This window comes from Andrographis paniculata, unplaced genomic scaffold, assembly GCF_009805555.1.
Source record: "Andrographis paniculata isolate CXL003 unplaced genomic scaffold, ASM980555v1 Contig30END, whole genome shotgun sequence".
NCBI classification, from domain to species: Eukaryota; Viridiplantae; Streptophyta; class Magnoliopsida; order Lamiales; family Acanthaceae; genus Andrographis; species Andrographis paniculata.
This window is the reverse complement of record NW_026137563.1, coordinates 1,042,553-1,062,468: the sequence shown is the minus strand read 5'-3', so window position 1 is coordinate 1,062,468 and position 19,916 is coordinate 1,042,553. Positions and strand designations below refer to the sequence as shown.

The following is a 19,916-nucleotide window of genomic DNA, read 5'->3' as shown; positions in this document are numbered from 1 at the left end:
TGAATAATTTTTTATAATATTTTATTTTTATTTTTTATTTATCATATTTTAAAATATAATTATTTTTAATCTCTATATTGGAGTTAATAATGTGACATAAAGGAGTACTAATTTTTATTCCAAAAATTGTTAAAAAATTGACTATTTTGAACTTTATGTGAAGTCTAACTTAAATCGCGTTTTAAACCCTTTGAACTGTTCGCCATATCTCTATTCCATTCTATCTTTGGGTGGGGGTTCTTCACTATTCGCTAATTACTGTTGATTGCAGAATGGAGACTTCTCTTAGGTATGCCGGAGATTCCAAATCGCTCAGAATCCACGCCAAGGAAAAGTTTCCAATTGCTGCCAATACGTTCTGCCAAGTAAATTCCCCACCTTCTCCGTTCTTTGCTGCATTTTTTTTTTCTTCTTAGTATTCGATTGAATTAATCATCTTAGGCTGAGTTTTAGTGAACAGTTACCTCCCAATTATTTGGATAGCTTCTATGTTTAGTGAGGGTTTTGATTTTGGTGTATTGTGATTTGTCTTTGTCAATAGTTTAAAAAAAAAAAAAAAAAAACAATGGTACAGAATTGGTGTATGAATGGGAACACTGTTAAGTTGGGGAAAATCAATGACACTAGAATGTGGCCATCGACATGTTAGATTTGGATGTTTGGCTCTCAGAATTGGTGTGTTTTTTATTTCTTAGTTTAAGCCATGGATTTTTGTTTGCTGGTGATTGCTTCTTCACTTGGGTGCTTTAGCTTGTTGCGTTCCATTACATTCTTGTAATGCACTTGCTTTTTAACTCGAGCTTTCAAATTTAATTTTGGCTGCTTTGCTCTAATTGAAAGCTTAATGGGGAGCTGGACACGAAGATTGGAGGGCCTACATATTTCAATGCAATGATAAGACACTTCCATCCAGATGTATGTGACCCTTTTTTTTAATGAATATATTGATTTCAAGTGATTGCCACCATCCGATGACAATAACAAGGACTGTTAATTTGAAGATGGATATAATTTGTGGGAAATGAACACTCTCATCAAGGAAGCAAATACGAGAAACTTTACTCAAAATTCTATTGTTGCTTTCACTAAGAAACTTGATCAACTTTGTGCCTATGTAAAATGCTACTATTACAATCCCCTATCTTTAAGGTTTTCACATGTGTATGCTTCATGAAGCCACAAACCTTTTTTGTTTTTTGACATATGTTTCTTGGGATGTATAGTTCAATGTTGGCTTTGGAGTTCAATACAATAGAAATAGGAAGGTACACTATAACGTACGAGGGAAGAAGGTATTTCAAGCTACTGCTGACGGATTGCTAAGCTTTGGGATTAAAGGTCGATCTGAGATTAATGAGGAATTTAAGCAGGTTTTGTTTTCATTTTCTCTGCTTGTAACATTTTATGATCCCCATTGTAGGGTTTCGTAATTCCCCATTACTGTAATGTTCTGTTCTTAGTTGCCTTGTGGCATTTTACTTATTTCTGTTTGTCTTTTGTTTTATGTATTTTGAAGTTAACAAAAAGAGAATAACAGAAATGTCTGAAAACAGATACACTATACTGGGGCTGCTGAATTTATTTGGACCATCATCAATGTTAAAAAAGACCAGGATTTGCGGCTCAAATTAGGATATAATGTCCTTGACAAGGTTTGATTACTTTTCTCTTTCACTTTGTTTAAATATAATTGAAGTGTATCTCTCACCAAAGGAACTGAGGAAGACATTAGCCTCTTTTGGGTGTGGGGGCTAGCTGGTAGTTGGAAATTTTTAGTTTGCATTATGTACTTTTGGAAGATACACTATTTTTGGATGGGTGGTTGAGGTTGGGTTACTTGTCATGGAGCAGCTTGTTTTCTTTTGCTATTCTGGCATGTGTGAGACAGTTTTAAATGCTTGCAAGGGACCAGGCTCTGTTCACCTTTATTTATTTTTCTTAATCCTTTAAAATGATATAAACCAGTGGAAAATAGTTAATTCTAGGTTTTGACTGTTTGTCACAATATGCCTGAATGAATTGGAAGGGTGAAATTGATATATAGGTATTGTGAAAATTTTCTTGGAATTTCGGGATTTGTGCTAGTTATACATCTAACCTCCTTCCAGAATTCAATATAATGCAATGAACATTGTAACACTTCTTCTAAGCATGGACTTTGTAATCTCTAATTCATGCGAACTGATTATCACATTAACTTAAAAAGTATATTTTGAGAACCCATGGGTTGAATATTTGCGTGTGATAACATCTGTTGGATGGTAGATGGTAAAGTATGAGATTGTTTAGAATATCCATGAGATGAAGCTGAAAGCATTGTAACATCAATGGACAGAGAAATCTCTTTTTGTTTCTTACAGTGGTTGATAATGTGCCATCTGCAAGTTTGTTATATTACTCACTTCATATCAAGTGAAAACATGGCAGTCTGCAGTTATTTATTGCTTGCTCGGTGTCAAGTGAAATTATTGCAATCTGCAGTTATTTATTGCTTTATCAAATGCATCTTCTTCAGCCTGTTTCCTAACCCCCACCATTTCAGGTTCCATATTTTCAGATGCGTGAAAATAATTGGACCATTAATGCTGATGGAAATTGTAGATGGAATGTGAGGTACGACCTCTGAGATTGGAGGAACCGCTATGCATGCAACAATTTCTTCCAGAATTGATACCAAGTTGCATGAGCATCGCCTCTTTAGGTCATTTTTTCCAACCCACAAGAACATATATAAATGTTCCCCTGAGACTGATTTTACAAAATTATGAGCATTTAAATCTTTTTTGGTTGCTATTGCATTTATTTATTGCAGCTGATCTATACACCAAATAGTGTTTAATATTTTAGTTTATGTTAACTCCCTAATTTCTTTCTCTGGAAGTTTCTTGGATATTTTGATTGTGTGTAGGCCACTGTTTGCTTTTCCCCTAACAAAATTTAGGCTGATTGGAGTCGATTTTCATGTTATGTTCAGTGGATTAGCTTTTATGTTATTTTAGCATTTAACATAGTTAAGAAACACTCTAATTGTAGTTTGAATTCAACATCTTTATTACTTATTCCATTTGAATTCTTTCATCTGACTGATAATCATGAAAATTATGTGCTTTTTCTCTAATTAGCTGGCTAAAAAGGCGAATCTTAAAAATCTTGGCAAATAATGAACATTGGTAGTGCAGTGTGTGTCCAAAATGAATATGGAAGGAAGGAGTGTTCATTTGAAACACACAAAGTGCTTCCTGTATTCACTTGTTTGGACTTTGGACAAGTGCTCCACAATCCATTTTAATATTCCACAAAGTAAGGCTTAACTTAGGTATTGGAATGATGAGACAAGACTTGTGGGAATCCCATAAATTTGTCATCATTGTTGTTTGGAATAAGAAAAAGTTACTATGAAATATATTATGTTATGTGTGTGTTATATTCTTCCACAGTTCACATGATCTCCCACTGTCACAATTTCTTGTTGCTTTTCTCACACCCCTTTTTCACTTTTGTTTTTATTTTTATTTGAAAGTCTAGAAAGCCACTATTCTTCATTGAGAGTCTCCATCAAGTTCATCTATAGTAACCTTTCTGTCTTCATAATGGCTAACTTAAATTTTGTCCATTTTTGTTGTTTATCTTTACTATAGCCATTTAAATGTACATATATGTTGTTGCAGTGTTCTATTTGAATTACTGTATTCTAGTTTTAATGACTTGCTGTTACTCAAATCTTTCTCTGACCTGTGGATAATATATAGAGTAGTTGTAATTATATTTTGGTAAATTGAAAAGCGCATAAAACTTCAATTCTATGCATAACATGACAATAAAATTGAACAGAACTTAGTGGTTGCAAGTTAGTGGTTTAATTTTGTGTTAGAAATTTATTTCAACTCTTAGACGCATTTTCTTGTCTTCAAATAATTAGTGGAATTAGTGCATAAGAATTGACACTTGAGACTAAGTACAAAAATGCACTTATTGCTTAGAAGATAGTATTTTTATGATTATTAGGTTATAGTATATGAATTGGTATTATTGGAATATTTTCTACACATCAAGTTTCACGAATACTGTTATGCTCGTTTTAATTTTTAATTTTAAAAATGAAATAAAATAAAAAGGCTTGATTTATTTTAGTTCAGGTCAAGTCAATGCAGCAACTAAAATGAGTCAAGTTCGGTTAGGTTTTAGGTTGGGAGATATATTCATGCCCTAACACGTAATCGTACATATATGTCATCCATACGTAAGTATTATATATATATATATATATAACCCATACACGTGTTTGATTTTCGAATATTGTATTGTATACGGTAAAAAATATATTATTTTCCCTATTATAACTCTCTCTTCGTCGCAGAGCTATAGTTTGGATTGGATTTGATATGGAATTTAAGAAATATTGATATTATATTGATAGTGAGTAAAAAATACGGGTAAAAGATTGTGAATATATTAGTAGCAATTGTGTAATAATAAAGTAACGATAGTTTCACAGGAAATGAGACTATTGTATTGGGACGGAGAGAGTATTTTATTTCTAAAATAACAAAAATCAATGGGCTGTTTGATTTTGATTGTATATTAAAATTATCAGTATGTATGTATACTTTGTATTATTTGAAACCATGTAAAAAAATAAATAAATAAAATTGTGTTGGTGAATAGTACTGTCCAAAATTTGCAAAATCGAAAAAGAAGAGTAAAAGATCTTGGACAGAATAAAGGCAAATATAAGGAATGGATAAGATACACATGAAGTGAGGAGAAGTGAAAGTGGGATAAGACATATTTATTGATGATAAGTATTCATTATTATTTTAATTTTTTTTAAAAAATTTTCAGTGGATTATTAAAAATACATGCACAGCCTTTTCCTGCACTTCTTTTGCGGCACTTTTTTTTTTCTTTTTTTGAAAAAAAAAAATATTTTTCTCTCAACAAAGTGTATTAAATATATGTAGCACATGTTGTTATTCTTTTAATAAAAAAAAAAGGGAAAGTAAAAAATAGGTATTGGCAGCCAAATTTAGTAGTTTTTGGGTAAATTATAGTTATATTAGTTATATTTTCATTTAAATGTATGAAAATACCGATTCAAGCATATCTATATATGTATGTATACATATATTTAATAGTGTATTAGTATTAGTAAATGTAATGAATGAGGGAGGATAAGGTTATTAGGTAATTATTGGTACACCCAAAACCAAAATTCATGAATTTGCTATATGTTCTCAATCTCCATTATGTGAATTGGTACCAACTTTTGACCATGAATTAATTACATACATACATTATATACATATATACATATATGCTCTCTCTCTCTCTCTCTCTCTCTCTCTCTCTCTCTATATATATATATATTAGATAGAGAGAGATAAGAAATGGTGGCAAATGGAGTTGTTCAACTACACTTCGAACCAATTATCGAAAAGAGTGAATGTGAAACACACTATAGGATAGTTAGTGCTACTTCCAAGAATTACCACACCACATTACTTATTATTATTATTTATTTTACTATTTTAAAAAAATAAAATTATTGTTATATATAATTGTTTTCTAAAAAAAAAAAGTAAAAAGGTTGAATAATAAAATGTGTAAAATTACAAAGATATGTTTTATTTCTGCTAAAGTACTATCTGATGTTTATAGAATTAATAATTCATAGTAAAAATTTCTAGTGTATATATATATATATCTATTGTGAATTATGGCTTTATCCTTTTTGATTCTTTTTTATTTTTGTTTAAACATGCCATTTAATTCATCTTCTCAATGCAAAATATCTATTTTTATACAAAATATCACGTATTATCGTGTAAAGAAAAGTTTTGCACCTGAAATTTAGAGCAAAAGATATACATAAAGAATTTACATACATATATCGAGGTATATTAAGACAAATAAAACGTGAAAAAGGTGAAATAAAGTATGATGTTTCTTTAGAAAAATTGTGGTCCAAGCTTATTCATTACTATGTTGAAAAAAAAATAAAATATATAAATAATAATAAATGATATTAAATCATCAAGAACAAGAGAGGGAGGTAATATAAGAACTTTCATTAGATACTTGGAAAGGGTTATAAGTTTGAACACAGATTAATAAAATTTGATTAAAATGTAAATAATTAAGTAGTATACGTAAAATCATTAAATAAGTAAGTTTTGTACAAAGTTGAAAAGATATATATATATATATTATAGTAATTGAACCTAAATGATATGTGACTATTTTTTTTTTCTTAAATAAAAAGTAAATTATATTGAAATAATAATGAAAGATTGTAGAGAGTCTTTTGTAAAGTGAATATGTTCCAATGTGTATGGTGCTTTTGAGACTGAAATTTTCACTTTCTACCATTAGGAATTACTTTAATGATTGAGATGAGATATTTATTAGTATATCAAAAGATTTATTAGAGGTTTGGTACAAACTTAGATGTGACTTTCTTCTTAATTTTGGATAAACTTTTTTCATTGTTATCCACTAAACTAATTACTTTAGATGTGACTTTAATATACATATATATATATATATATGTTTGAGATATTTTCATGATGCAGCCTTACACCAAATATAATAAAAATTAAATAAAATACAGGCTATATATATATATATATTACATGGTATTTAATTTTTAAAAATATGTACATGGTAATAGTAGTGTACTTTTGGAAAATGACTATTTTATTTTATTCAAATATTGAGATGAAGGCCGTACGAAGATTTGTTGATATTTTGTAAGATTTCAGAAGCGTCCCTGGAGTTGTTCGTATTTACAAAGGTGCCATTTCAATAAATAGTTCAAACTTGAAATAAGAAAAGAGTCCCAACTATTTAACTAACCAAAAACAAAAATACATTTCCTAACTAATTTGACCACCACACACATTTTCTCTCTCTCTCTCTCTCTCTCTCTCTCTCTCTCTCTACTTCATGACTGCCCGCTCACGCCAACTCGCCGGCCGCGAAACCTCGCCGCCGCCGGCGACCGGAGCGCCGGGAGACTCCACTGCGCAAGTCGAGACCACTCTCGACTCCGATTTCGTAGTGATCCTCGCCGCGCTCCTCTGCGCACTAATCTGCGTGCTCGGCCTGGTCGCCGTCGCGCGCTGCGCCTGGATCCGCCGCATCTCGGGGAGGAGCGCCGCCGCTGCACCGTCGGGGGCGGAATCGAGGAGGTCGGCCAACAAAGGCCTAAAAAAAAAGGCTCTGAAATCGCTACCGAAGCTGACGTACGGCGAGGACGAGAAGCAGTCGGAGAAGCTCACGGAATGCGCCATTTGCCTAGCGGAGTTCGCCGCCGGCGAGGAAATCCGAGTGCTACCTCAGTGCGGCCATGGATTCCATGTCGTGTGCATCGATACGTGGCTCGGATCTCATTCCTCCTGCCCGTCCTGCCGCCAGATACTTGTGGTAGCGCGGTGCCAGAAGTGCGGCAACTTGCCTTCCGCCGCCGCCTCCGCCGGAGCTCCGAGCCAGCTAAGTGAAATCCATGTGAATACATTTTTACCGTAATTTAAATTACCGCTCATTTTTAACTGTAGAGAGATTTCACACACGCAAACGCAAGGAAGTCGGTTACAATGAATTTAATTACAGCTTGCAATCCTTTTATTATTAATTTCTTTCCTTTTCCCCCTACGTACCACAAATTTCAAATCCCTAAAACTTCTTAACTACACAAATTTAATTCCACCTGCATTTACCTATAAATTAATTAAATTATAATTTACGTCGATAAATACCATCATCATCATCATTATTATTATTATTATTCTCAATAAGAGAATTAGGCAATTTTTGGGTTTTGGCAACAATTTTTGATAATTAAAGAGGCATAAATTCAGCCACCATTGTTGAATTTTATATACATATATTAGTGACTGCGAGTGTCCCCTAACTTTTATTTAAAATTTTATAACCTGTTGCCGACTGACAGCCTAACAGCTTCAATATTCGGTGGGCCCACGGGACCACATATGGGTGGGGCCCATAGGGCCCCACCTTTTTAGCCTTTAAATATATTGAAGAAGATTAGACGTCTATCATGATTTATTCTCTTAATAATTTTTTTATTTTCTACTATTATATAGTATTAAAAAATAAAAATAAAAATAAAAATCTTGCGGCTGTATTTCACTCAATTATTATTGTGACATGTATGTATGATTACTGTGAAAATTCTCAATTAGTATTACAGTAATAATAATTACTCGCATTCTGTGACTCTGGTTAATTTTAAATTCGATTTAGTCGCTTTTTAATATTTATTAAATTATTTTTTTTTCAGATAGAGGTGAATTTAAGAATTTACTGCAGTAGGTTGTATTAATTAATTAAGTCGGCAGGAAAGGAAAGGATAGAATTGTGTGGGTCTTCTTTAATTTGGCTAAAATGCTATTCTTAATTCGTTAATGACTCTTATAATATCCTTTTTCAAATTGTAATTTAATTTTCTTCTAATATATGATTATTTTAAATATTGAATTCCACGTGTCTTCTTCACAATCGATAATGGATAAAAACCAATTTTTAGTGTATTGTTTTATAGAATTCTTCGATAAGCTTCTTTTTTCATAGCTTTACGTTTGACTTTGTTTTTTCTTCAACATTTGGAGTCCAATGTTTAGATTTTAAGGTACTGATCCGAAAAATGGTGAAACTTCAATACTAATTTTACTCAGATTTACGACTTTTTTTTTTTTTTGGTTTAATTATTATGTAATATCACAATTTCTATTAAAAATATATTAATATTCTATATCAAATATCAAATTCAATAATTATTTCATTTAAAACTCATAGTACAAACACAACACACACATAAAGAAAAGGCAAATCCTTCGATCATTTATAGTAATAAAAGTATAGTTTAAAAATATCAATATCAAGGGAACAGTTATGGTGCTGAATTCAACACTGTAATATATACTAACAACGCACAATCTTATTATTATATAAAACACATATTGTTCATAATTACAAGTGTGTTATATGTACGTAGTGTACTGAAATCAATTATTATGTGCTGTTAGTTCATATATTGTATTTGTAATGTTAATATATAATAACATGTGTGTTGTATAAGAGTATTGTAGTGCATTGAAATCAACTGCTGTTTGTAATATACAAGACTATAGTATATGCAATTAATTGATGTATTGTATTTATATGATATGAATACATATTGTATGTTGTAGTAATACTGTATATTGTCTGTCAACACACGGTGTGCTCTCTACACGGTAATAAATTTTAAAATCCTGTAACTGCCACCCAATCTCAATGTTTAATATCAATATTGAGTTTCACATTTAATTATTATTATTACTATTGTTATTATACAAATGGAATCTTGTATGTTAGTTAAAAATAAAATAAAATTATATATTGAAATATTTTTTCTATGATATAAATATTACTTTACATAATATTTTAAGTACAAACTAAAATTTTAATATAATATATTAAATAAATATATAATATAGTAATATTTTTAAGACAAAAAAAACAACTATGAATTATATATATCAAATTATTAAATTTGTTTGGTATGATCTGTATGCCAAAATTATTAATTTTGTTTGTTAATATATATATATATATATATCTTCCTTTTGATGTGCATTGTGATCTCTTGTCATCATTATCTATATATCCATCAAAATATTGAAAATTCCAATATATGTATATATATAATTAAGATATTTCCAAGTTGAGATGTTGTTTCCCATGCAATTTAACTTTTACTAAAATACAAGTTGGTTATATATATATATATATAACAAAAAAAATTAATTAATTAAAAAGCATGATGATGAGAACTATTGGGGAACAATCAATAAACAAGCCAAGTGGGAGATTGCTTTAATATAAACAATTAATTTAACCATTTAATTATTAATCATGTCAAAGATTTCTCATCCATAAAAATAATCTCACACTATCAACATCTTAACCTGTGTTTATTTATATTTTTTGGAGCATTTTTTTAATGAAATATATTTTAAATATACTTTTGAACATTAAATAATATTTGAATGTGAAACTTTAAATTTAAAATATATATTCAAGAAAAAATTGTATTTTACTATCTGGTTTTGCTTGTTGGTTGCTTTATTTTTAGTATATTTATTTTTTTATGTGGTATAATTTTGATAAATATGTATATCTGTGTACTCTTACTTTTTATTTGGTATGTTTCCATGAATTATTTTTAGAAAGATAAGAAGAAAGAAAATTTATATGTAGATAAAAAAAAGTTTGAAAATTTTAAGATATTCAAAATTAGAAATAACAAATAACATTTGAGCCATGGAGAGTATTTGACAAATCAACCCATTTTCATGTCAATATTATTATCAGTTAGTTAGTTAGTTAATTAGGTAGGCAGTTAGGTTTGTGTGCAAATATGCTCACAACTTATGAGGGTTTGTTCATAGTTCACTTCATATTTAATTTTAACTTCTTATTTAAAAAGTAACTTAAATGTAATGTGCTTTTGAAAAAAAATTATTTTTATAGATAAACATAATGATTACATAGTGAAAATAAACATGAAAATACAATTAAATTTGATCTTGCAATTTATCTTTGTATAATTGATTAAATCTTTTTGAAAAAAAAAAAAAAAAAAGAGCTTTGAGATAATATATATTATTGAAAGAGCAGATGATATGTATTCGATAATGTATTCTGAAATAAAATAAATTTTAATAAATATATCTATATAATTATATATAATTTTATTTTATTGTATATAGCAGATGGTAATATGGAGTTCATTTGGAGTAACAATTTTCATTCCAAAACAATGCTTTAAATTAAAACATTATCATATAAAGTTTTAAATATCACCTCAAAGTAAACAAAGCATATACAGAGAAGAGTAAAGGAGCAATTAGAACAGCACAAAACCAAAATCAAGTTCAAATTTTTTTCTATACCCTCTTTTCATTAATGGCGAAAATCTGAAAAAGCAGCTGAAAGTACACTTAACACAAACTCCAAATCAAGAACAAAATGCAAATAATCAACAACCAACCTGCTAGACATCATCGCCGTCGTTGTTGTCGCGGTCGCCGTTAGTCGCTTTTCGGAGCAGTCTGTTGGGCGCCGACGGCGAAGAACTCGGTGATGACCTCCAACGGCATGCCCTTCGTCTCCGGAACCCTCAAGAACACGAAAATCCAGGCTAGGACACAAACAACAGCATATATACCGAAAACACCTGCTAAACCGATCGAACTCAGCATCGCAGGGAGCGAGTAGGTGACAATCACGTCGCAGATCCAGTAGACTAATGAGCAGATAGCAATGCAGACACCGCGAACACGGGTAGGGAAGATTTCCGAGATGAGGATGTTTGGGACCGGCCCAAATCCCATCACAAACGCGCAGAAGTAAATCACGACGCAGATGGTCGAGGCTACGGCATGAGCTACATTTCCGATGTCGAAAACATTCCCGATTACGAGCACGATCAGAGTTACTACCAGTACAGGTATCGTCGACAGCAGCAGAGCCCTAAATGAAAATATCAACCAAAAAAGTTACAGGACTGAAACGATTAAAATTGCAACTAATATAAATGAAGTCGCGCATTACCTTCTACCGGCTATGTCCACGAACCTCATAGCAACTGCGATGCTCGGTAGCATTAAGAAATTCGTGAACCCGCTGATCAGAAAAGATGCAGAGTCAGTACCAAGTCCGAGATTGGAGAGAAGAACCGAGACGCCGGCCTGCTGAAGAATCTGTGGGGTGTAATACAGAACTCCATTGATGCCGGCGAACTGCACACAAACATAGGACAAACGAAAAATATTTTCTCAGAACAGAAGGAAAATATTTCATCTATTGCTGCGACGAAAAAATGAAGACAACCTGTTGAAGTATTTCGAGCCCAATCCCCACCATCAATGCTCGTTTAACTCCCGGTTCAAGAAGGCCGGCCAAAATCGACACTTTTGAAGCAGTTTCTGATGGATGCACCATAGCCGGCCCGACTGCGCGCTGATCCAAGTCCTTGGTATAAAGTGCCGGCTGGCTCACTAATGCTGCAGCCTGGATATATTCTCCGCCTGCCGGAGCATCTGCGGCGGGTACCGAAACAAGAGAACCGTGCCGTGATCCGGCAACGCCCTCCTCGTGCAAATATATTCTCTGGAAACCTCCCTCTTTGGTTCCGTCTTCAGCTTCTCTTTCTGTCCATTTCCATGCCAATTGCCATCCACCGCCGATACCCATGCTACCTATGGCTTCTCCGGCGTGTCCTTCCATGAGGACACTGCCAAGGGATTTAGGGCGGGTCATGTCCTTCTCCATGCTCGTTGTCTGACGCGAGATCAACGGGCTCTGCAAATTGTCATCGGAGTCAGCATCTCCACCTTCATAATCGTCGCCCTCTCTCTGACTCTCCTCATCCCATTCTTCGTTTCTAACGTCAGGTTCCGCAGTGTTGAACATGCTGCCAAAATTAGGAAACAGCATGCTCCGCATGCTCCCCGTTTCGGGGAGCTTGTCGTGCATGCTGCCAAACAGTGTCACCAGAGGATCCATCAAAGGAATGTTCTGATTCGCCACGCTTTCGGGGCGCGACACAACGCTGAGACGGCTCTGCCCTGCAACTGGCCTTGCAACCCATGAGAGCCCCTCCTCCGGCCCGTACAGCTTAATCGGTTCTTTATCTGCTTCTGTTTCCTCATCCTCGTCAATATCATCTGCCGGGCCAATCATGTACTCTTCTATGGAAATGTCGCCTCCAACTGCTAGACCTTCAACCAACAATGCCATTTCGCCTGCGCAAAAAATTTATATAATCCCATCAAACAAAGTAAACATAGACGAAGCACGTGATAAGCAACCAATTCCTCGGATTTACAGGCAACGGAAATATGTACCTGAAACATCATCCCTGCCACGCAGCCTCTGCAACACTTGTTTTGCCTCGAGCATTCGCCCTTTACTAACTAGCCAACGCGGAGACTCAGGCAAGTAAATTACCATTAGCACAAAGTACAAAAGAGAAGGAATGGAAAGAACTCCGAGCATCAATCGCCAGCTCGCTGAAGGCTGCAATGAAATTCCGAAAATCATGCAGTACGACAAAAACATTCCGGCAGAACCAGTGAACTGGGGAAGCGTATTCAAACGCCCCCTAATCTCCGATGGCGCCGTCTCGGATATGTATAGAGGGACTAAAGTAACAGCTATTCCAACACCAAAACCATCCAAGAGCCTTGCTAAAAGCAAGACGTACACATTAGGCGACCAGAACATTATCAAGCCGCCGACAAAATAGAACATGGATGCTAGAATGATCATAGGTCGTCGACCAACCCAATCCGCCACTGTCCCCACGCAAGTGGTAACAAGAGTGGCGCCGATGAGTGACATTGCCACAATAAGCCCTTCTAGAGCAGTTCCCAGTTGAAGCTCTTTTTTAATGTACACAATGGCACCTAAACACATCACAGATCATGTCCATATTTGAAAGCTTAAGTTAATGGCAACATACAAGGGGATTTATCCCAAACCTAATTGTTAAAAAACTGTTCAGAAGTAGTATTCAAGAGATGAAATAAAGAGAAATTACCAGCAATGGTGGCATTATCCCAGCCCTGCAAGAAATTTCCAATTGTGGCAGCAATGGCTACCAACACTGCCCCGTTCATCTCTTTGCTTTGTTTTTTCGACCAGTTGAAATCACTCGACAACAATCAATCTTCAATCATAAAAGAAAACAAACCACAATCAAGAACAATCGAAAACCCCAGTTTTCTGATTTTGCCTAGAAAACAGACACAAATTTTTTTGAAAAAAAATAAAAAATAGGGAGGGCAAAAGGCCATTAACATCACAGGAAGTAGCGTAACGAGGGAAAACAGAGATCTAAATTTGAGAAAAGAAGAACAGATTCGCCTTTTGACGAACTTAAAGTGGCTCCAGCCTTTGTCCTCAGAAAAAGAGAGTGAAGGAGGTAACAAATCGATAGTGAAACAAATGCATCCATTCAATTCACACGAACAAAGGAGTTTCTTTCAACACAAATCGCAAATCCAAAGTGCAAATCAAATTATCGAGAAGCTTCTACCATCGTCTTGGTTTTTGCCTCAAACAGAAGTGAATAAAAAAAAACCCCACCCACTCACTCACAAGCTCTTCCCTCAAATTCGACAAGGAATCGATCAAAGAAAACAATAAATAAATTAAGTACCAACTTGAGACTTGATCCGGAAAGAAGTAACAAGCGTCCGTTGCTCTTAGATATGCTTAGCTCTGCTGCTGCTGCTGGTTTTGGCTTGTCGTCTTCTTCTTCTTCTACTGCTGCTGCAATCAACCACCATCATTATTAAAACGAATATTATTAATTTATTATTAGAGCAGAAGAGTGGAATGATGGATCCATGTCAATGTAGAGGCATTTCTTCCTTCTCTGCCTTATTGTATAATTTTTTTGTGGAGAATTAAAGAATATGAAAATGTATAAAAATGGCATTGCTGTTGCTGTTACCGTATCTGCTGCTGCTGCTTCTTTCCGAAGCACACGCGTCCCTCGATCTTGCTTGATTGATGCGAATGCGATGACGAGGTGCTTTTTCTTCTGAATTTTTGTTATTATATGAATTTCAAAATCAAATTTATCCACCTGTTCATATCCGATAAATTTCGAAAATTTTTATATTGAGTCAACAAAACAAGAAGTTTAAATTATCATCGATTTTAGTGTATGTTCTATAGAATGCCAGGGAATGTTTGGAGTCGGTTGGAAATTGGGTTTTGAATTATGAGGGATAAAATTTTGATTGATTCGATATAGATACTTATATTTTTTAATAATGTAACATTATTTAGTCATTACTATATTTTATAATTTATTTAATTATTAATTCAGTTAATATTTTTTTTTATGAAAAAAAAAAAAAAAAAACATGCATTTATATTTATTTCATCTCCACAACACACCATTCTTTACTGGACCATGATCTTACTTATTGATTGATTGAATTGAATATTACTTCAAATGGGCCAAATTAAAACTGTTGTCGCTATAAATTCCTTAATTTCAAATTTGAATGTAGGCTATAAATGTGAATTTATTTTTGGCAGAAGATAATCTTGTATTTGCACAAAGACAAATGAAAGAGGTGAAGCCTACAATACATACCATACCATACCATATAGATAGATACATTACTCCAAGATTGAGTAATCTCAGTAAGCAAATTGTTTACACACAAGAATCAACTAACCCTTTCTTGTAAATGTACCTAATTTCGGAGGAGTAAACTACTTGGTGAACTTGACGTTAGGATTCCTCACGGCCTTTAGCCACATTCCGGCGACGGCCCTCGACGACACGCTCCAAAGGATGTCCGGCCCAACCGGGATGTGTACTTTCACTTTCTTCCCCGCCCCGGCCTTCGCCATCCCGTTCGCCACCAGCCATTGCAACGCCGTAAGCTTTTGCTTCTCCCCGTCCCACGCGTTTTTCGACCTCAAGGTCTTAACTTTCACGCCGGCTACTTGCACGCTCGCCACTCGGTACCTGTTCTCCTCGCCGGGTTTGCTCTCCTCATCCGTCGCATGGATCAACACTATCATATGACCTCCGACCGCCTCGTACTGCCTCACTGGGTCGCGTAGTTGGACCACAACGGACACCGTTATCCCTCCTGCATCCGACCGGTTTGCATCGTTCGATTTGATCCAATCCTCAATCGGGACGGCAGACGCCAACGGGTTCGGGAGCTGTTTCCCGTTAGCCGTGGGGATTGGCGAGACATCGAATGGCATCCCGAATTCAGCGGCGTCTGCTTGGATTTTAAGAGCCTCGACGGCCATCGTCTCCATCTTATGCATCGTACACGCCAGAATCTCCTCCACTGTTACAGCCTCTGCTCCGACATCCAAAATCCCAGTCGACGCGCGCGCCTTTCTCCCGCTGTTCATCGCAGCCGCCATGGACTTGACGGCAGCAATTGTCCGCGCAGCGCTCGAGGTCGCGCCTTCCTTTTTACGGCCCTGAATGATCCCCGACGCAATGCCTTCAAATGCTATCTGCTCCGCCGTTTTGCCTATCAGCTCATCCATCGGCATCGAATCGGATAATTCCGATATCAACTCTTCGAACCCGATCCCGGCCATCTTCTGCAGCATCTCAAATCCAGCCCCATCGGATCGAACCACCAAAGGCTTCGACATCTGTATCGCAAGCTTAGGCTTGTCTTTTCGCGCCACCGGTGTTTCAAATGGATTCGCCGCGGCTAAGTAGCCTCCGTTTCTTGTCTGAACAACGCAGCCCAATCCCTTCCCAAGATCAGGCACATATATTTCCTCTTCGTCTTCTTCCTTGCTCCCTGGCTTTCGCTTGCAAAGTTTATCGTCACTGCCGCAAATGGCAGTCGCGGCCTTTCTGTCCTTGGGAACGTCCAGCATTTGAAGAAACTCTCTGGTTACTTTATCCTCCTCTGCATCCAGCTTCTGTGAACCAGTTTCTTCCTCATCGTTGTTGAATTCGTTTTCTTCCATGATAGATTCAAGAGCTTTGATCTGCTCAGCAATGGAGTCGAGTTCCTTCATCCGCGACAGATCTTGCACGACTTCCTTTACAACCTCACTCGATGCTGCTGATCCTTTACCGGATTGCTCTTCTTCTTCCTCCTGCTTTCCATTTTTAGCTTCGAATTCAACTCCACGGTCCACTACATCGAATTCAGGGAAATCAGTGTCGTCGATCATGGCGGCCGGAATTACCTCCTTGTGCGCCGGAGTTCGAGAGCTCGGAATGCTGAATGACGACCTTGACTGCTTTCTAGCAACAGAGGAGGAATAAATCCCAATTCCTCCATCTTTCTCCATTATCTGGAACCCTAATTTCACAACGAGCTCGCCGCCTTTCGCCTTACCGGAGAGGCGAAAAGTCCTGTCCCACTTACGGATTGGCTCGCCATTGAAGCTCCTTTCAATGGATTCCTGGATCAAACTACTCAGGTCCACCGAATTCCTCCCGAAATCGAGCTCCTCCGTGGAATCAACGGCGAAGACGTATATCTGAAAGGGGCGGGGCTCAAACTTCATGTGCAGACCGGTGCTCGGGGTGAAGTAAACATGGCACCTTACGAAGAGAGTCTCCTCAAAATCGACAGCCCCTTGCGGCGAAACTCGCGACGGCATAGTCTGCGCCGATCCGTCTCTGGTGTCCTTCTTCTTCACGCAGACGGCGAGGCGGAGGCCGTTCATGGAAGGCGGGAGGGACTTGACTGTAACGACTTGTACGGAAAACAGGCAGCTCAGCTTCTGCTTGCCGAGATGAGCAAGCGCACGGATCGGTTTCCATTTCCAGATTCCACTTCTCTTAGCTGAAGCTATTTCGGAGTGATCGTCGTCGTCGTCGGCGCAGCTGTTGATTCGTTCGTTTTCCTTCTGCTTGGATTGCCATGGAGAAATGGACATAGACATGGACATTCTCCTCTGGCGCGGCTTGGGCTCGTCGTCGCCGTCGCCGTCGTCGTTGTTTTGATGGATCGGAAGAGCTTCGATTCTGGGGAGGGCGAAGGAGGCGGTTCTCCGGCGAGTAGAGCGCGATCTCTGGTGGAAGAGTGACTCGCTGAGGGACTCGAGTTCCCGGAGAATTTGCTTGTTGGATTTGGCATCTGCCATTGTTGCAGGAATGGAGGATTGGTGTGATTTGGTTGTTGAGGGTAGAGCGATTTAAGGAGGGTTTTTGTGGGTGTGGATTGGGGAAGAAGACAAAGGCGTGTGATGGATTGCAAAAAAATGTGGTACTTTCTGAACCAGGGAATTGCGTTCGTGGTTTGTATGTATAATGTATGTATATGTGTAGGAGGAAGAAACACCGGGCGTTCAGCGTTGAGTTTTGTCGTCTTGTGTATTAATTACGCTGCTGCTTTTTCTCGTGACTAACGGTAAACAATATCCAAATTTCAACTGCTCTCTTAAATTATGCCCCTTCCTCTTTATAATTTGTATGTATTTTGTTTTCGTCTATTCTATATAATTTGTCTTAATTGTATTTTACATTTTATAATTTTTTAATTTTAATTAAATTATTTATTTATTTTAATTTTAATTTATAATTATTTTTACTAAATAATAATTATTTTTACTAATATATTTTTTAATTATTCATTAATTATACTTTATCTAAATCCCGTGTCTAAGGAATGGAGGGGTTAAAAATCAATTCATTAAAAAAAAAAAAAAGGTTAGTTATTATATTTTGATATAAATAGAAAGAACAATTTGTATAAAATTTATTGTATAATTTATATATACAAACAATTTACCGAATGAAAAATGTGTGAAATTAGGAGGCCAAAGTGGGAAACCAAAAAGTTATTTGGGACGTTGACAAATTTGTTTCACTGTATATTATTTAAGTGTGTTGCTGCTGATATAATAGATAGATAGATCTCTTTGTCTTGTAACGTTATTACACGTTCACATGCCCAATTTGTTTAAGTTATTTATTTATTCTGTCCTTTTTACTATAGGTGTCGTGTTATGTGATACAATATTGTACGCTTTTAAAGTATAACACGTGTTCGATATTAAAATTGTGTTAAGGGGACATATGATGATATTTTGGAATTATAGGAATATATAATGCAATGGTTTATATAAATAATTATGTAAATGATATATTGTTTTTTAGAAATAAAAGATTGAAAAATAAATTACTAATTACTCTCTATTTCCTATATTTGGGACATTTTTGTAAAACCTTTTTTTTTTTTTTTTTTAAAGCAAGGGGGTGTATATATAATAAAATTAGTACTAACAAAATATCATACAGTGGCCAAATTAATTTGTCACACTTACTGTATTGCGTTACTTTTATTAAAAATAGACAAATAGTAGTGTATCATTTTAATTTTATCAAATGCTCCCTCCGTCCAAAAATAATAGGGACATTTGGAATTATACGGAAGTCAAAGAATAATACTCCCTCCGTCCAATTATAAAGTATACATATTTATATTTTGGGACGTACAATTACAAAGTAACCATTTTATTAAATATCTTACTTTTTTTTCACAAATACCCTTGCTTTACATCAGATCATTACTTTTATACCAAAAAATAAGGGCAAAAATGTCATTACACTACTTTTACCTACCCACTATAATTAAAATATTATTATTTCTTAAACTCCGCGCAAAAAGTAAATGTATATTTTATCCGTGGACGAAGGGAGTAGTATTTATTATATTGACAGTGAATATAAAAATGTTACTAAAAAACCAAAATACTCATATTTTATGTAATTATTGTGAAAAAAAATAATAATAGTTTTTTAAAAATGTGGAGAATTTTGTTAAAAAAAAAAAGTGAGACTATTGTTTTGAAACAGTATATAATTTGGTGATATATTTGTTTGTGGTAAGTAAATATGAAAATTGAGATGCACATTATTAAAAGAATGGCAAGTAAAGTCCAAATTCGAACAGCTTGCAAATACATAAATACGAAATAGTTGAAGATATTTTGAAAAAGTCCACTGTTACGTTGCAAATATTTCAATTGTGTTCGAAAACACGTACTCCCTTCGTTCCACATAATTTGTTTTTATTTTCTATTTTTGTCCGTCCTACGTAACTTGTCCTTTTTATTTTTAGAAATATAATTATGCACTTTAATCGCATTTTAAATTTTAAATTTTATAATTTTTTTTTATTTTAACTTAACTATTTATTTATCTTAATCTTAATTTATAATTATTTTTACTAATACACTTCTTAATTACTTACTAATTATATTTTACTGTCTACATTAATACACCCATATTACATGGGGACGGAGGGAGTATATTATTAATTGCCGTCAAACTAAGTAATTTATTATTTATTTATTTATTTCTGCATGGTTTGTATTCTAGC

At 35.0% G+C, this 19,916-nt stretch overlaps 4 protein-coding genes across 7 annotated transcripts; 2 read left to right on the top strand and 2 right to left on the bottom strand.

Moving 5' to 3' along the window:
* Nucleotides 1–201: 201 nt before the first annotated feature.
* LOC127246706 (outer envelope pore protein 21B, chloroplastic-like) lies at nucleotides 202–2,873 on the top strand. The gene is made up of 5 exons (XM_051268225.1): nucleotides 202–365; nucleotides 841–915; nucleotides 1,224–1,370; nucleotides 1,554–1,652; nucleotides 2,543–2,873. Exons 1-5 carry the CDS (start codon nucleotides 273–275, stop codon nucleotides 2,624–2,626), a joined length of 498 nt encoding a protein of 165 aa, XP_051124182.1. The 5' UTR covers nucleotides 202–272; the 3' UTR covers nucleotides 2,627–2,873.
* A 3,987-nt stretch (nucleotides 2,874–6,860) lies between these two features.
* Nucleotides 6,861–7,633, top strand: LOC127246224 (RING-H2 finger protein ATL80-like). Its single transcript, XM_051267474.1, has one exon. The coding sequence runs from the start codon at nucleotides 6,946–6,948 to the stop codon at nucleotides 7,525–7,527; it is 582 nt and encodes a 193-aa protein (XP_051123431.1). The 5' UTR covers nucleotides 6,861–6,945; the 3' UTR covers nucleotides 7,528–7,633.
* A 3,304-nt stretch (nucleotides 7,634–10,937) lies between these two features.
* LOC127246747 (monosaccharide-sensing protein 2-like) lies at nucleotides 10,938–14,653 on the bottom strand. Of its 4 annotated transcripts, none has more exons than XM_051268281.1 (7): nucleotides 14,528–14,653; nucleotides 14,231–14,343; nucleotides 13,610–13,738; nucleotides 12,915–13,475; nucleotides 11,899–12,812; nucleotides 11,620–11,807; nucleotides 10,938–11,538 (listed from the first exon to the last, which is right to left on the bottom strand). In XM_051268281.1, exons 3-7 carry the CDS (start codon nucleotides 13,686–13,688, stop codon nucleotides 11,097–11,099), a joined length of 2,184 nt encoding a protein of 727 aa, XP_051124238.1. In that variant the 5' UTR covers nucleotides 13,689–13,738; nucleotides 14,231–14,343; nucleotides 14,528–14,653; the 3' UTR covers nucleotides 10,938–11,096. The 4 variants fall into 4 exon arrangements, with proteins under 4 accessions (XP_051124238.1, XP_051124239.1, XP_051124237.1 ...); XM_051268282.1 differs by having other exon boundaries at nucleotides 14,231–14,340; nucleotides 14,528–14,646; XM_051268280.1 differs by lacking the exon at nucleotides 14,528–14,653 and having other exon boundaries at nucleotides 14,231–14,479.
* A 500-nt stretch (nucleotides 14,654–15,153) lies between these two features.
* Nucleotides 15,154–17,816, bottom strand: LOC127246905 (protein PLASTID MOVEMENT IMPAIRED 1-like). The gene has a single exon (XM_051268544.1). It carries the CDS (start codon nucleotides 17,674–17,676, stop codon nucleotides 15,304–15,306), a length of 2,373 nt encoding a protein of 790 aa, XP_051124501.1. The 5' UTR covers nucleotides 17,677–17,816; the 3' UTR covers nucleotides 15,154–15,303.
* Nucleotides 17,817–19,916: the final 2,100 nt, after the last annotated feature.

Excerpts from the sequence above, each read along its gene's own strand:
- LOC127246224 (XM_051267474.1), top strand. The coding sequence starts at position 6,946 with ATGACTGCCCGCTCACGCCAACTCGCCGGCCGCGAAACCTCGCCGCCG.
- LOC127246905 (XM_051268544.1), bottom strand. The coding sequence starts at position 17,676 with ATGGCAGATGCCAAATCCAACAAGCAAATTCTCCGGGAACTCGAGTCC.
- LOC127246706 (XM_051268225.1), top strand. The coding sequence starts at position 273 with ATGGAGACTTCTCTTAGGTATGCCGGAGATTCCAAATCGCTCAGAATC. Across the intron at positions 366-840 it reads CTGCCAATACGTTCTGCCAA|CTTAATGGGGAGCTGGACAC; the intron begins GTAAATTCCCCA and ends TCTAATTGAAAG. Across the intron at positions 916-1,223 it reads TAAGACACTTCCATCCAGAT|TTCAATGTTGGCTTTGGAGT; the intron begins GTATGTGACCCT and ends TGGGATGTATAG.
- LOC127246747 (XM_051268281.1), bottom strand. The coding sequence starts at position 13,688 with ATGAACGGGGCAGTGTTGGTAGCCATTGCTGCCACAATTGGAAATTTC. Across the intron at positions 13,476-13,609 it reads GGATAATGCCACCATTGCTG|GTGCCATTGTGTACATTAAA; the intron begins GTAATTTCTCTT and ends TGATGTGTTTAG. Across the intron at positions 11,808-11,898 it reads GGCTCGAAATACTTCAACAG|TTCGCCGGCATCAATGGAGT; the intron begins GTTGTCTTCATT and ends GTTTGTGTGCAG.